The 17,359-nt window shown below is 43.4% G+C and overlaps 1 protein-coding gene across 1 annotated transcript in view; it reads right to left on the bottom strand.

Annotated features, from left to right (window-relative positions):
* Positions 1-1,668: 1,668 nt before the first annotated feature.
* Positions 1,669-17,359, bottom strand: part of LOC124415985 (histone-lysine N-methyltransferase MECOM-like) — a 31,933-nt gene continuing 16,242 nt past the window's right edge. The window contains exons 4-8 of the mRNA XM_046896777.1: positions 16,122-16,256; positions 13,965-14,091; positions 5,903-6,002; positions 4,214-4,370; positions 1,669-4,122 (exon numbers count right to left, since the gene is read on the bottom strand). Coding sequence (XP_046752733.1) covers positions 2,209-4,122; positions 4,214-4,370; positions 5,903-6,002; positions 13,965-14,091; positions 16,122-16,256 — 2,433 coding nt within the window. The 3' untranslated portion in view covers positions 1,669-2,208. The remainder of the gene's footprint in view (positions 4,123-4,213; positions 4,371-5,902; positions 6,003-13,964; positions 14,092-16,121; positions 16,257-17,359) is intronic.

The raw sequence follows: 17,359 nt of genomic DNA on the forward strand, positions 1-17,359 counted from the left end.
TCAATAAAAAAAAAATAGTAATGAATTTCTAGAGCAATTACCAAACCATTTTAAATCCAGAATTTGATTATTCGCTTCATTACCAAATGTTGTATACTAGTCTGAATTTCCAGACACTATCTCTAATCCACTAAAATATTATTTATATTGTTCTTCGTTCTTTTCCTTGAGTATTACATACTTCTTTTGATGGACGAGAATTAGTGTGCCAGTGATAATTAGTTAGCTAATGAAAAAATATACATAGTAAAGAATTGAAATAAAATCTAACATTACAAGATTGATTATAATATGTACAACTGGTTTGTCTAATACTTACACGGCCATCAACGATTGAGAGTATGGAAATTGCGTTTGTGATTGAACTGCTCAGAACTGTTTGCGTCCAGGAAAATCTTTCAAGAGTTTAATTGGAAATATCAATTGGTGTGGCTGGATGCGACGATCGAGATGCAGACTGCAATAAGATGATTTTAATAAATTGAAGTATATTATTTTAATAGTATAGTAATAATGAAGTACAGATGCTTTTATACAGTATGTATAGATAGACAGAGTCATAATAGATTTTTCGCTTAATAATTATAGTCTATCGCGTGGTTAATCTAGACTTAATTAAAATTCATCAATTCATAATATCATATATAATCTACAAGAGAGGAGATATGTAGAACATGTAACATGTTAAATTTTAAAGTGAAAAATAAGTGATGCCCCATCTCGTGACTTGACTCGTGTGTGATTGTGTGTTTAATTATATTATAAGATATATAGCTTTAATGAACGAATGATAATCGAAGATTAGAGATCGTGTGCTATGCTAAAGAGCTGACGGGGGCGCACATATTCAATTCTCTAGCGTAAGTACGCAGCACCGAAAAATCGGCGTCATTCATTTATCAATATTTCGCTTTTTTATTTCCTCTCCAATCAACACCCAGCGTCCTTTTTTATTCCGTTAATAATCACGACATGAGACGAATGCCCCTGATCGCTACTATAATTACTAAAATATGTATAATAATAATTATCATAATAATAATATATTAAGAATTACAGAGATTTTTACAAACATTATTACCTAATGAAAATTTGTACATAACTTTTTATAATTCCATAATTACACTTTTTTTTTTTATTTCCTCTCTCTGTCTTCCTCTTTTACTTTGGCTTCTCAGACTACAAATTTTGACATAGGTTATAACGCGTTTTCGAAAACCATCTTTCTTTTTTTTTTTAACTTTTCTCTTCCCAATGACTACAAAATTTCATTTCCATCCATCGTGTGTATAAGATTGACATATTTGACTTAAAATTATAATCATAATAATAATATTAACAATAATAATCAGTAACACTAATCGTAATAATGATGATAATGATAAATTTAATTCGAAGTTGAAATACAAAATTCGATATAGCCATAATTAATAATAATAATAATAATGATAATGATAATAATAATAATAATGCTAATAACAATAAATATCAGTGCAGGGGAGAACGAAGACTCACTTTTGGAACACCCTACCGAGAAAACATTCCTTCTGTCAAAATTAATCCGTTTCCAGTTTTCTGATATTACTCGCATCCCTTGTTTCATTTTGAAAAGATCGAAATAATATTTCAGATGTAATATATGGGTCTCAAAAAAATTTAAACAAATACCAAAATTTTTCACTGAAATATTTTTCAACACTTCGCAGAAGCATCTGCAGTAAAATCCAATAATCAATATCAACGAACTCCTACTTCAAATACAGCATATAGATTTCACAATATCGGTAGAGCCTTCCCTCACTGAATGAACGTGATACACTGAATGCATGTACGGTCATTGAGACCTTATGAAAACTTGTTACTACATAAAAGAAAAAGAAAAAAAAAAAAACATCATTAACGTTTGTATTTTGTATCCCATATCTGCATTAAATTATCATTGACGCGTTTTGTAGGAACTAGCTATCTAAGGTACTTACATAGACAAATGAGGGCAAATATATATTAGTTCTGGATTACGTTGTGCGCAATTCCAAAGTACAGAGAACTGCCTGTCGAACTATATATATAATTATCTCTCCTTTTCTGTTTCAAAAAAAGAAAAAAGACAAAGAAGAAAAAAATCGGATAGCTAACTAATCACTAAGTAAAGGAAAAGCGGAGCGGCGGTTTCGGGCGAGTTCGACGTCGGAGTCGCCCCGTTGCAGGCTACGTCGATACTTCTATCACCGGTTCGGCGGTATTATTGTTGAGCAATTCCTGCTTATCCCTAAGCTTGAGCTCGAACTGAGGCGACGGCGAGTTTTCCTGTTCCATAGGGGACATGGCGTCGGGCTCCTCGAGGGGCGAGACTCCCTCTTCGCTGTCCTCGTCCTCGTCGTATTCGCCCTCAGGTATCGTCCCGTGAAGGTCGTGAAGTCTGCCCGGCAGGTATGTGGGGTAGGGGTGAGGGAGGCAGTATCCGTCACCCTCCGCGGTGGCTTTGCCAAAGAAGGACCTTATCTCGTCGAAGCAGGGATCCTCCCGTTCGTTCTCGTTGCTACTCCCGGGGGAATCGGCGGCGGAACCGACAACGCTGCCATCGGGAGCCTCGTGTTTCTTCAAATGGCGATCGAGGTTCGTCTGCTGCCCGAAGCACTTTTCGCAAAGCGGACACTTGAAGGGTTTCTCCTTGTTGTGAATGTTCCTAACGTGTCGTTGGAGGTTACTCGAAATGCTGAAGGACCTGTCGCAGTACTTGCACTTGTAAGGTTGTTCCCCGGTGTGGGTCCTTAGGTGCCTCGTGAGATTTGCCGAGCGGGGAAACACCTTGCCACAGAACTTGCACGCGTACCGATCCTTCGTCTTGATGTGAGAGTGCTGGTGCGAGTGGTTGAGGTGGTGGGGGTGGTGGGACATCACTTCCTGAAACGGCTTCATGCCGGGGAACGCGCCGAGTGGCGGACGGGCCAGGAGGTCGAATCCACCTGGTCTACCGCCACTGGGCGCGTTCATGAGCGACCCTAAAAAATGATACCGGGAAGGTCCGAAGGGTGGAAGCGGCGGTAGGAGCCGAGATTCAGGTCCACCACCGGGGGGCAGGGGTCCCCCCGGAAAACCAGGAAACGTCCCAGAAGGAGCGCGGTACATGGCGTCCAGTACCATCGGGTGAATTGGCCGTGGATAAGCCATGTGGGGAGGCGCACTCGTCGGCGGTTGTTCAGCGACGCTGCATGGCGGACTGAGAGTCAACTTCTTGACTCTGGCCTCCATGCGTTCCTCCTCTTTGATCTTCCAGGGATCGGTTATCGCCTCCTCGACGACGGGAACCGGAGAAGAACTGTGACTCCCGGCAATGCTGGGCGTTTGACGTCTCCTCGTCTCGACCCTGAGGTCAAGTGGCTGGTCTACGGGTTCCTCCTGCATAGCTTCGGCCTCCGAGTTCTTCTCCACTTTGCAGTGTTTTAAGGGCGACTCCTCGTCGGTTTCTGGAGTCGGTTGAACCGGCGGCCTGGCAGGGGACGGCCTGAAGATCGACGTCGCCTCCTCGGCTGTCGTGGGTGAGACCTTGTTATGGTGCGTCGGTACCCGAGGTGGCGTGAACCTCTCTTTCTTCGGGCTTTCGCACCGCTTGTCAAGCTCCTCAATCTTCGGCGGGTACGTGAACGAAGTGTTGTACAATCCTCCTGCGTTTTGGAACATGCCCGGGTAGGGTCCTAGACTCGGAACCGGGTAAAAGGGCAGCGTACACTGCCGCCGAGGGTAGACCAAAAACGGACTTGGCCCTGAGGGCGGGAGTTGAGGCATGGCTCCGGTTGGTGCAGGTGGTCCCGTAGAGTCACAGAACCGTTTGTGTTTCGACAGAGCCGATGCCGAGCTGCAGGACTGTCCGCATTTACCGCACTTTATCTGCGCCCTACAGTCAGCGTGCATTCGCCTGTGTCTGCAGAGGTTTGAGAACTGCGTGTAGGCCTTGAAGCATACGTCGCATTGAAATGGCTTCACGCTGCTGTGGATGTGGGTGTGCTGCTTGAGGCCAGAGCTCGTCGCGAAGGTCTTGCCGCAGTCCGGACAGGCGTGACTTCGGGCGCCAACGTGATGTGTCCTAATGTGGCGCTGGAGATTTGAGGGATCAGTGAACACCTGGGGAAAGATGGCCGGTACGTGAGTCGAGATGGTGGACTAAGAGGGATTTTTTTAGCCAACTCGATTTCGAACCACGATCGACTCTTACCTTTGGACAGTTCTCGCACTGGTAGCTCTTCAGGTCACCGTGAACGATCGCGCGATGCCGAACGACCAGTGGCCTCCATGCGTAGCCCTTGTGGCACGTTTCGCACCGATATTGCTCCGCTGGATACCTGTGGCAGGTCACCAGGTGGCCATCGAGTCTGTAACAAAATAAAGGTGCAGATGAGACACACTGTCATCCTCGAGGTCTCCTGACACGAAGTTATCGTTGATGGGATCGTCGAAGAATTCGCAACGCTACCTACGGAGGGCTACAGGATCGCTTCGCAACGACAATGATATGCGACGAGTCTAGAGTTGATCCAAGCAGAGTCAAGGGTGGTGACTAAGTGAGCAGTTCTCACCACTGCGTGATAACCACCTTCCACCCCCGCCGCCGCCTCCGCCTTCAGCCGAGCTAGAGGGTGCTTCGAAAAGGGTCACGACCAGGGGATGGGGACTTGAGGCACGATAGCGAATCGACACGGGGCAGGGGCACGCAACGGTCACGACATCACAGAACGGGATGGGGATAGGGACATTGATTTTGCCCGGTGAACGCCGACGTGTGAAAGTCAACCCGGAAAGGATACTCCGCGACCACTGTTCTAACCACCGGACGATGAACAGGCCGCGAGTGTGCACCGCAGAGACCAGGGATTCGCTATCTCTGATGTTTTCCTTGGTTTTTCCCGGCCGATTATCACTGATGCAAAAGAAGTGCTATCGAGTAGCGTCAAGTCGAGACGAGCCGTGTTCTTTGAAGTCACTCGAGCCAAACGACAGTGAGCCTAAAACCGATTCTATAGTTCTGTATGCATAGATTCTTCCTCTTGGCAGTTGATAGTCCCGGAAGAAAGAGAGTGAGTAAGTGAGTGAGTGATGAGAGAGTGACAGAGAAGGGGGGAAAAAGATTGGGTTTGGCTGTACAAATTGGTACGAAGCCCACAGGCGTCAGAGGAAGGAAATTCGGATTAATAATGCACCAGCAAATTTCTTATGGCAAGCCTATCGAGCGATACGACACATCGCAAACAAAGAGTGTCTATTATATCTAATGGCAAAATCTATAAAGCAAACTAGTTCGAATTTGAACGCTGCGAAGGCGGGAGACACTCGTCTGGCCTCACAGCGTGGTGTCATCCATCACGCCGGGCTGTAATCACGGGTTTGCACCACGCTAGTGGCTCTCAGGTGTTTCGTCACATGAGTATATCAATCCCGTAACCCTACCGACCCTCGCGACCTGTACCTCGGATTACCTAATTTCTACACGACCCTCGCAGGCTGCGTGATGGAATCAACGACGCGTGCCCCCTGCAAAGATTTCCAATTGATAACACGCTCGTACCTGAATTCACCCGGTTAATTAATAATTGACGATCGAGTTTCACCGTTACGAGTTTTTAGTATAACCGATTACTTATCTTTTCATCGAGATAACTTGCTTATGCTTTATAACATGTATGTCTGGAATACCGAATCACCGTTTCAGAGGGTGACTTTTGACATGCGACTATCACTGTCCATGCCTATCTGCCGAATGGGTATAACCTTCGAATTGTATAACGAAAAAGATCCTACACAAACATTTATAGTATATGCCCAACATATGTCTAACTCTGAAGTTGTCTCCATTTTTGATAAAAGTTCAAACCGTACAATTGAGTCAACGATTTTGTCAAGTACTTACGAGTCGATTTCCTGGAAAGGCTTATCGCAGACCGTGCACCTTATGTCTCCCTCCTTTTCCTCCTCTCTGTCCTCATCGACGGTACCGCTGTGCTGAGAAGCTGAAACAAAGAGAGGAAAATATTAATTGGATTGATCACAACGAGTCACCGGTGATCTCGGTGTCCGAACATCTGACTCGATACCTTTTTACTTCAGGATTTAGCTTTAGAGGTATGATGAGTATCGCTTGGAATTGATTCGTAAATGGGTAACAGCCCTTTTGCTCGGTGCCATCAAGTCACGTGATTGAGGCCAACGAGCTTCGGTGCAAATAGCGAGCGGAATAGAGGACAACCAGAACTAGCGACAGTGGCGTGACGGATAGGAGAAGCGCCATCGTGTGTCGTGGGAATCACAAGTTGAATTATTAAACCAAACGACTAATGCCTGCGTTGAGGCTTAGCCGTAGCTCGCTGAACGAGGAACGAAACGAAATTGGAAAGAGTCCAGCTATCGATGACTTCCGGTGTCGGATTATGGCTACACTTTATTACAAAAATTTATTGCGTTGACTCAGATCAATTTTTAATGAATTTGCGATAGAAACTAATGCGGATTAGAAGTCGGCCAAGTTTTTTGCGTTCGTAATAAACAGTGCGTGTCAATATTTGTTTAACCCATAAAACGCAGGGGGACGTGAAAAAATCAAAAACTTATCCAGTGATTGAACCAAAGAACGATGTATCGAATTACGTGACACTGAGTAAAACTGACTTTTGAATTAATACACGTAGGATCCAAGATGCCTCGACGATGGGTCCTATTGATGTCCAAAACAACCACGAGAAGAAGCCACTGCGCACTGACTGCGATCCGACACACAACTCGTCCCAAAGACAATAGAAACAACGATGCTCCAGTTAGAGTGCCAGGTCCTCGAATAAACGGATGCGGCCGGGGTGCCCGGGCTCGTTTCCTATTGGCCGTTGCGTCCAGGATACCGTCCAATCCTAACCTGCCCCGAGACACCCCCGCGGGTGCGGAATACCTCAGCCAACGATCGCTCGCGTCAGGAAGTTGAAAACGGTGAATTGTGTACAGAACCCGATACCCAAAATTTTTAAATTCTTGTTTAAAAATAACTTTGGAGAATTTTACCCGAAGTCTTGTACGTTGTTCTTTTTTAAACATCATTTTCTCACTGGCTTCTAGATTACGAATTTAGTAAAGGTTAATTCAGATCTGTGTTCTCAAAAGTTGTGACTTCACGGCTTTCCTACCTATCTGAAGACCTGATACGAAGAAATTTCCTCCAATGTAACGGAAAAGCGAAGTGATCACAGTACAGTAGGCTTCAGCTGATCCGAGCCTCAACTTGCGCACTCGACGCGAGGACTGATTGTGAAAGAGCGGAGAGCTGGTCAGAACTTTGTCGAGGATAACCGCAGGGATAAGAAACGGCTCGACAGCGCCCGAATAGCTTCGCATGTCGTGAGCGCCGATAACGGGCAGGATAATTATTAATGGTAGGGATCATCGGCGCGCTCTCGTATTAAACCGGCGATAAAATGGGCCCCGTGAATGATCTCAACGGTTATTTAAATCTCCTGTTATATGCACTTGGCGGCCATATGGCTGCGGCGAAGGCCCCCAACGGACCGCCATGGGAACCGGGCACGACCGAGTACGGGAACCTCCTACGTCGCCGGCGTATTTTACACCCTCTGCGCACCCCGAACAGAGTGTTAATCGCACGTCTATCTAAAACTAATTACCGCTTACGGGGTCCGAGAGGCGTCGGAATATTTCTCGCTTCTCTGGTTATTTCTTCAGTTTTAAAAGGGATGCGGTCAACCTCGTCGTAGACGATATCGCTTTGACTTTCCGTATTACCGAGAATTCGTCGCTTGCTTTCTTCTCCATTCAGTGGTTCGATGCTTATTGTTGCGGTACAGTCGCTACTTGATAACTACTTATCCGTGCCATGCTTGTATGTACATTAGGGTATTTCAGAAAAAAGTCATTTCTTTTTCCACCATGGCGACTCCTAAAAAGGCTAAAAGAAAGATTCTGTCAAAAGATGAGCGATCTACGTTATGTGGAAGATCGCGCTCATTTCATTTTTCATTTTTATAAATTTTTTTAAATTTATCAAGTATCGTCAATAAATTTTTTTCCATTACTTATATCAATCACAATATCAGTTCACGTCGCAATGAAGACCCACACTTGTAATAATGAGGCTCCAGCTGATGTTTGAGAAGTGGATCTGACGACGTTTTTCATCATTAACTCAATCGAATGAAGTAGTTATAACTTACTATGCACTTTTGATTTAGGAGAATAAGATTTCCGGTTGATTTATTGTCGTTATAGATCTCGATCTTTGAATTGAATATAAATGTCAGAAACGAAGTGATAATTGAAGTACTACAACGTGATTTTTCACAAACTCAGAACGATGTGTAAAAAAAAGTAAAAAATTAAACGAGCGCGATCTTTCCCACAACGTAGAACGCTAATCTTTTCACAGAATCTGTTTTTTAACCTAAACGAAAATTCTAGGGAATGCTATAGTGGAAAATCGTGGATTATTTTTTTCTGAAATACCCTAATGTACGTAGATGTTCTGTTTACCGTCAAATCTTTCAAGATATCGTCACATGAATGACGAGCATTTGAATTTATGACGCAAATGTATAACGTAAATATACGCATGCATTATTTTTCATCGGGAGGAACTGCTTTATCTAATCGCACTTATGACGGCGGTCTAGACTGTCCGAGGAAAATTTGTTGAATTGAAATACCGTTTATATTCCTATTCAATATGACGTGCATAAAATTGCTCATTGATAATATTACTGAAAACACCCGGATGAATTTTATTTCCAAAAAGCTATTCTGAATCTTCATCACTGAAAGTTAAAATCGAAGAGAATCAAAATTACGGAGGACTCTTAGTGAAATATAAAAATGTTCTTCGGATATGAAAAGACAAAAATTATTCGAAAACTTTTTTTCAAAATCCTCGATGCCGTTGAAGTTTAATACATTCATTGTCCAACGTATTATTTTCCTGTTCCCTCCACATCTTTGGATGGGAAATTCCCGCTGCGGCATGCCGGCAAACCGTAACAAAAATAAATGGACTAAACGCTTAACATGGGAGTCTAATAATGAAATGTAGCCAGCCACAGATAGGCGTGTATATGTTTTACGTAATCCTAACGTATAATACGCTGGGAATCCGATGGACCCCCGGCGAGGTAGCCTTGCGGAAAGTCAACAGGTGGGATCCACCGGCGTAGCGAAGTCCGTTGGACTGCGGAACACCCGGGTAGCCTGGAGGAGGCGGCCTGGGAAAAAGTAACCGAAATCAATTCAAGTGACTCTCTGCATACGTTTGCGGGGAATCGCATCGGCCGGCTGACAAAGGGTAGAAGTGATGTGAATTACGACGGAAAAAAAGAAGTAAACCCGAGAACAACGATAGTGGCTCAATAATCAAATTTACCACTTTCCTCGGTCGAGGTATATAAATATATATACACATGCAACGTCTGGTTCAATAAGATACGCATCTGCGGGTTCATGATCCACACGTGTTCACGAGGAAATGAATTTGCGTAACTGAGAGAAAACAATAAGAAGTTGAAGTTGTACATAAAATGTAATATTAAACTTAACATACGTTCAGAATTTGATTTCTGAGGATCTTTGTGTGTATAAGAAATAACTTTCAAATTGCGTATAAGGACAAAAACCGCAAATCGTGAAATCTGATGAGGAAAAGATGGACAAAAGAGTGTAAAGATGTAAGAAAATGGGGGAAAAAAAATTCCTCTTACCCTTGCAGCGTCGTTAAACGCGTGTAATATCGAGGTTGCATCGCTGCGCCGATCATCGTTCGAGCCAAAAGTCAAATAGACGCGTCATTAGTTTCGAGGCGTCGGATCAGATAGGGCTGCGCGTGTACCGCCGCTGGGCGCGTGCCCCATTGTGCGTACCCCTTTTTTGGGTTGCGTGTGTTTTTTTTTAACTTCACTCTTTGCTCCGACTTTGCTTCCTTTTTTCCTTTTTCTATCCTGGACCCGGTTACGCGCGTGTTAATCGACAAAGCGCGTCATAAATTATCGAAACCCCTAATAGAGACGTGGAGGGAAAAACTAATGGCTTGCTAAAAAGTGGGTAGCAGAGAATATGTCTCGGGAACTATAATAACTCACACACCCGTTAACACCGAGCACGGATCCTTCTGAACGCGTTTACGCCCATCCGTGGTTACGCGCCTGATGGTAGAATCCGGCCTGACGATCTCTTGCGGTTTGCCACCCTCGTGCGGTGTAATCGCATATACAACTTTAATTATATATATACATAGTTACGAAACACTACAGTCTTCCCGGAAACTACGCTGTAATCTTAAAACTGTGATGCGGCACCATTTAAAGTCACTGATTAAAAGTCAGTTCCACATTACAGTCAACGGCGAGATTAGGTTAATCAGCAATCCAAATCGCTTCGTATCCCATACAAAAGACTCCAGAACCATGGGTGAAATTCAAAATAAACGTCGCTAAGTAAAGAACCAAATAATAAGAAGGAAAAAAATGCCCACAGAACATCGCTTATGAAACAGCGAAGCCGTTTCACAAAGCAGAGACACGTGCCGCCCATATAGTGCAGAATGTAAAACGAAATGGCGATCTGACATAATATAATATCAGAAGTTAAGCCGCGATTTGAATTCATCTATATATGTATACACAAACCTATGACGTATAGGGGCAAATGCGAGGACGCGTGTCCGCACTTTTTCGTCGGGTAGTTTAGCCGAATGGACGCCCCGACGTAGGCGTGTTAAAGCGATTCTATCCCCCGAAAGAAATATGTAGACACGGTCCGTGTATAGCTTGAGCGTTTGTACGTATGTATGTAGGGAATAAAAAAAATAAATAAAAAAATCGTACGCTTCTGTAGTCACTGCACGGGGAGGCGGGGAAAATCCAGGGGAAAAGCCATTGCAGGGGCGCAGATGCCCGTCGCAAGGGTTGCTCGGCCCGCTTACGCCTGTTTGACATCATTATTGCGATTATATTTTGCTCTCTATTGTCGGCCGCCGCCTCGGGGGGAAGTTGAATTCTCTCTGCTGCAGTGCAGGAGCGTTTTGAGATATGAGAACGTCCCGGGTGACACGTGGTCGGCGCTTATAAACTGCTAATTCGTATAGATGCATATTTTCCGACCGTTCGTAGGCGCCGATTGCTCGCTACATTAGGCCTACTTTAATTTCTTAATTAATTTTACAAATTAACGTTTATATCGCTGGGGTGAACTTAATTGCAACGGCATGTCCCGGCTCTAAAAGTGTCTCGTAAAAATACTCCTTAATTTTCAACAACTCTGCAACGCCCCTGCAGCCGCTAAAGATATGCCGAGCACGCGCCCCGCGCAATTAGCCCCTAAGAAGTTATGGGAATTCTTGGGAATTCTCCGGTCGCTAGTTTTCGCGACTAAACTGGACGGAAAATTCATCTAGGAAGTTGCGTGACGAGTAGTTCGTTCCTGTAAATGCGTTTAAGGCTCGTACCTGCGGCGTTTCAAACAAAACTGAACATCGCACATCCAAACTCAGTAAATCGAAGAAAAGATGTTGAACACACTTTAATTACCGACCGAACACTCTACTTTACTTTTACTTCTTCTCTTCTAGTCTATGTAATCTTGGTTTGCGCTCTAATCCTTCCTTCTTGTTTCGCGCGGTCAATTGTAAACACGTCCCCTGCTGTGACAATTACCTTTTGGTTTAGTTTGACCGTTAATTGACGTTTGAGATGTACGCTTGGGAGCTGAGGATTGCTCTACCGCCGTTGTATGGTCTTTTAGTGCCATTTAAGTGTAAAAAAACAATTTTGTTGTAAACTATGTAATGTTTCATCTTCTTCTGGCCAAGTTTTTGAGTTCGGTTTTCTCCAGGTAAATACTAGGTATAGCCCCTTTTTTTGCGTACCCTTCTGTTATTGTAATTTTATATTCCCTTTTTATCTCCACCTCAACAACTTGTATAATTACCTGGTTTGTTTTTTTTCTATGACAGTTGTGTCAATAATGTTTGTCTCCGCTTTTGGTCGCGTGTGAGATTCCGACTTCTCTAGGTAAATACTAGGTTAAACCCACCCGTTATCCCCTGGTTTTTCTTTTCTTTAATTTTTATACTGATCAAATGTACAATGTTGTTTTGTTCTTTTCTATGACAGATGTCTTGTTAATAAATGTCGTTCTGAGGAGGGCCCTCACTTGGGCCGAAACGTCAACTTTACAGTTGTCTTTTTGATATGACCTTTATATCCAAGAAAAATCCCATTCACATCAACACTGAGGTCAAGAAAACAACAACCATCGTTTAAAACTGAACATCATTGGGTGGCGAAGAATGGCGAATGATTTTAAAAGAATCAGGGACGGGGGATTTGTTTTGGTCGCATTACGATGGCTCCGACTCACCCCCAAACCCCCGCTGACTTGTACCGCTCCTCCATGCCACTTATACTCTCTGATACGTGGCTCGAGTAATTACGGATAAACATTTGACCGGAACTAGCGGCGTCCATTTCCGGCACAGCTTGACTCGTGACTCCCCTGCAGGGTTGTAGGGTGAGTGTCGGTTGATCGATATTTTTAACGAATGTGTATCGCTCGGAGTCCATCAAACGCAAACGAGTGTCCCGAGAATAATCAGAATCGAATTTTTGCGAAACTAAAGTTGATTAAAAAAGTTTTCGGTGTTTTGTGCTTGCAGAAGTAGAAGAGAATGGGGAGGGTAAACCGTCGACAAAAATTAAATGAACGGAGAAGCCGAAGGTAAAGAACAGCGTTGTAAAAATTATTGCCGAAATCGCAACAGTTGCCTCGGCGCGCGTGCAATTTGATTCAACTTTGATAATTAGCACCGTTTTAATTACAACCACCCGGTATCCGGCCTTCGCATAATCTTGGCGAAACTCTATACACCCTTCCAAATCTCTTCTTCAGCCTTATACAGTCGTATTGTCAACCATCGTGCCAGAGTTACGATCAAATTTATACAATATTACTGTCAATAAATTTAAATCGAACTTCATCCTGTTCAGACGAACGATGAGAACGAATTTCGAACAATTTTTCGTACAATTCATTCATCGGACGATTCTTTGTTTGGATCTTCTTTTCAACCGTTTTAAGGTATTCCTCTCTATCTGTTCATAAAACTGTTTGCCTTTGTCAACTTATAGAAAGTTATACTAAAATCTAATCTGGCCACCGTAAAATTGCAAAATTGCTCAATGCACTCAAAGACGTAGATATCAATCAACAACTTGCTCAAATTCATTTCGATTTCATAATTCCATGGATGTGATTTCATTCGTATTCACTAACGTTGACGCATACAACATGGCCGGAAATTTCCTAATCGGTTTTTGTCCCATCACCTAACTTTCGATTCAGAAGAAGACAGACTCCTCATTCATCCTTAACCAACATCAACGACAAACTAGATACCACAGTGTATTCGATGATTATTTCTTCGACGTAGAGTTTTACACATACGAATCCATGATTCGACGCTATATGGGCGGAAACGATGTTAACTCGAATTTACTACTGCTCCCCGAATCTGTTGTGCAGCGGACACGCGTGCGGCGAAAGACAAAAAGAATCGGTAAGCGTAGGTACTGACAATGAGAGAGACGGTTGGCCAGGTGAATCACGCCGAGTTCGTCGAGGCGTGACGACCTGCTACGAGCGGCGACTATTTGGGCCGGGTTGCGACCCGACTTTGGTGCGAATCACGAGTCACCAATCACGTTTGACCCCCAGGACCTGGTATCTGGGCCTATCTACCCTTGCGTTGCCCGTCCGCCTGTCCTGCACAGCACCTGCCTGCAGTTCTGTTCCCTGCATATGCATACCTGCCCTGAGTTGCGTCGACTAATGGCGTACGCACGAGACTCGATTCGAAGCGTATCCTTCCAGGCAAGGGTCACAAGGGCGGAACGATGTGTTTAACATATATATGTTATGTGGAGTTTCGCACTTACCGGTCTCCTTGTCGCTCCTGTCCTCCACCGTGTTTTCACCAAGCATATCCTGCAGCTGGAGCGGCTCCCGCGAACCCAGAAGCAGCTCCTCGCCCGCTGCTATATCTCGAATCGTTTCGTACACCACCTGCGATCGGAAGGAAGGTTTATGTTACGTACTTATGACGGGGATGAAGCGGATTTAGGAGAGATGTGATCGTCTTCGAAAAATCGGATCCTGGGAATTGGGGTAACCTTCGTTTTCACGTTTACGCAAGAAAGTGTGCGTGACTAAAGTTCCTGGGTTTTCAGCGATTGTCAAAATTTTTCGAAATCATAATTGTTGACTGGTGTAGTTTGAACGATGACGATTTCTACTTTTTATTCACTTGTGAGTACTGTTAGTTTCTTGACCGAATCTCTATAGAACCTGGTCATATTCTATTCATCGTTAGTTGATATATTTTCTTGAATTTATTCAAAATTTCGTCTGATAAGATTTAGATGTCTCTCAACAATCGAACAACGTAAACATTGGTCAAAGAATAATACTGAACCTGAGATCTGTTATGAAAAACGTGACAGATATGAACTCAGAAAAATTCGCTGAAGCGATCAAAAATATTATTTTAAATATTTTTATAGTAAGATAAGGGTGTTTCAACAAAAAATATTGACATCATAATACGCAAAATTCCGTTGCGATTGCGGAATCAAATCCACGCATTGAAATCACTTTGTAAAGGTTGCGAAATGATGTTTTTTTCAAGATTCAACATTAAATAACGATATAAGCATGTGTTACATTATTAATAACAGACTCGTTCAGAATAGTCTCAAATCACTATGATAGATGGTTGAAAATATTCGGTAAAAAATTTAACAGTCTTGTATTTCCTCAGCAGTAGATCCGATTATGTTCCGGTGTATATTTTTTGATTTGTCGAAATAAAAAATAGTCGAATAAAACTGATCGTATAAATTGAATCTGACGCGCAAAGTCTCTAGGACCTAAAAATCATAAAAAATCGAAACCTACTGAGCTATACTTGAAATCTTCTCGTATTCTTCGAGAAATTATTTGATTGTTTTTAATATTTTTTTTCACGACTAAAAAGTTTTCCTGCCTAGAAATAGATTGAAATAGGTTTAAAGGTGTAAAATCAGTATTCTCCAAGCGTAACGCATAAAGGATCAATGATTTGTCCAATCCACAAATTGCGTTAACACGCATCGTTTTTTTCCCGTCCATCCCGACATTTTCCGATTCGTAGGTGTAGCGGATGAAAAAAAACTCGCAACATCGACCGAGTTACCCTTGAATAAATCAATCAGAGTAGTAGTTGACGAGCCGGGTGATTGCAGTGACTCTGGGTCGTGATAGGCAGTCACTTTTCCCTCTCTTCACGAATTGGGGATAGAACCCCTGGCTCCCGCGGCAATGAAGGCGCCGGGGCTCGACGACTTAATAACCAAACACCCCGAGTTGAATTTGCTCTCGTATAACACATGCATACGAGTGTCATGTGTCTCCGTTCGCACCGTGAGTCGCTTTTGATCCGGTCTCGGTTCGTCGTTTCCCGGTTTTGATCCTGCAGCCCCTGCAAGCTTGCAGAGTGACCTCAAGCAACCCCCGAGTCACTTGGACCTCGAAATGGACGCGCGAATGGCATCGAATAATGCAGCTACTGCGAGAGCCGTAAAACTCATTTTTTACAACAAATATGACGATCATTTTCAGCTGATGTCGCAGCCGGTTATCGCGGAGTGAATTGCCCCGAGGGGCGCGGGGATACTTCATGACGAATTAACGGCTTAACGATACTAACATATGTCGGAACGAGAGCTAAATGGAGTTAACTCGTTTGTTTGGTCAGTTTCAATTCCATCGAATCGATTGGTATTTGCAACTGACGCCGAGTCTGTTGTTTTTTATAATTACAGGGTAAGGCAGGTCGACAACAAATGAGGATTTCTAATTATGTATTTTGCAGGTGCTCGAATACGTAATATCTCGATTTTTTTTCCTTTTTTTTTTTTTTAATCTTAATTCGTGCACTAATTTAAATAAGACAATGTAGTTCGTTCAATCTGGCATTTCGAAGACACGAGAAACGCAAGTCCAGCGTAATGAATTTATACAGAGAACTTGAATCCTTGTTAAATGAAAAAATTTACCTGTCCACCAATCAGAACGTGACGCATGTTGACGGCGTGCATAGGACCGCGCACACTCCGGACATACTTGAGCCAATTACTCGCTTCGTGAGATGCGTCGAGCCATCCTCTAACACCGCTTCCAGCAATTCGTATCTGCAATTCGTGAGGGAAAAAAAAAGCTTGAATTAGAAACGATAAACAACGATATAAAAAAAATTCTTCATCAATAAGACAATAATATTAAATCAATTCTGAGATGCTTAAAATAATTAGGTACTCTTTAAAGAAAAAAATTCACGATTACGCTTTTCTCATCATTTGCAGAAATTTTGGTAGTCATGGTTTGACGTTCCCACGTAGCAATATAGGTATAACTATTTTTTCAATGATGGAGAACACTCTAGAGTGAGCCAGTATCTTCGCAGAATTATAAAAATAAATGTTGAATCGCCGTGCATTCGGCACTTGTAAAATTTGTTTCCGAGGTCGATCGATTTCGGCATCGTTGGAAACCACGACGCCCCCCTAAATGAGTCTCATTCAAGGGAAAGCCGGTGGAGCCGAATCGACGTGGCGTGTCGTCGCCCTGCGACGGATCCTCCCGCATCTGGACCACCGCAGCACCTTGCAGCTTTTCCTTCCGCCTTCGGCGTGCAGCAGCGTGCGGACCTTCGGGGGCTGGGAGAAGTGATTTTTCCAATTGTCTCGCGGACGCCCTGTTCGCACCCTTGCGTAACCACGCGGCGTTCAACCCCTGGCACCGTCACGCGTGGCAAGCCAAGCATCGCACCCCGCGGAGGAGCGAGCGTTATTTTCTTGCCGCAGGAGCCTCGCTTCATCATCGCATTAGCAAGTGCAACGCTCAGACCGAGTCCCACAGCTTTTACTATCGCCATTCCCACCCCATTGAAACCCTCGCGCGTATCAATCGCTCGTCAAACGTCCCGTTTTATACACCATTTTTACGTGGGTAAATTTTTTTTATAGTAATTATTATAAAAAAAACGAGAATTTCAGTATGAGTTTTATTTATATTGTCTAAGCTTGAGGAGAGATATTATTTTCTATTAAATAATTTTAGCTATATTATGGAAATGTAAGAACAAGATTCGAAATAGACCGAATGAGAATCAAGACTATCGTATAAGTGAAGATGAAAATAACTTTGCAATAATCATTATTGCACCACGTGTATATAAACTTTTGATTGGTCAATCAACCGTGTCATTTGCTGTGTCTGGCCACAGTTTTACACG

This window comes from Diprion similis, chromosome 2, assembly GCF_021155765.1.
Source record: "Diprion similis isolate iyDipSimi1 chromosome 2, iyDipSimi1.1, whole genome shotgun sequence".
Lineage (NCBI taxonomy): Eukaryota > Metazoa > Arthropoda > Insecta > Hymenoptera > Diprionidae > Diprion > Diprion similis.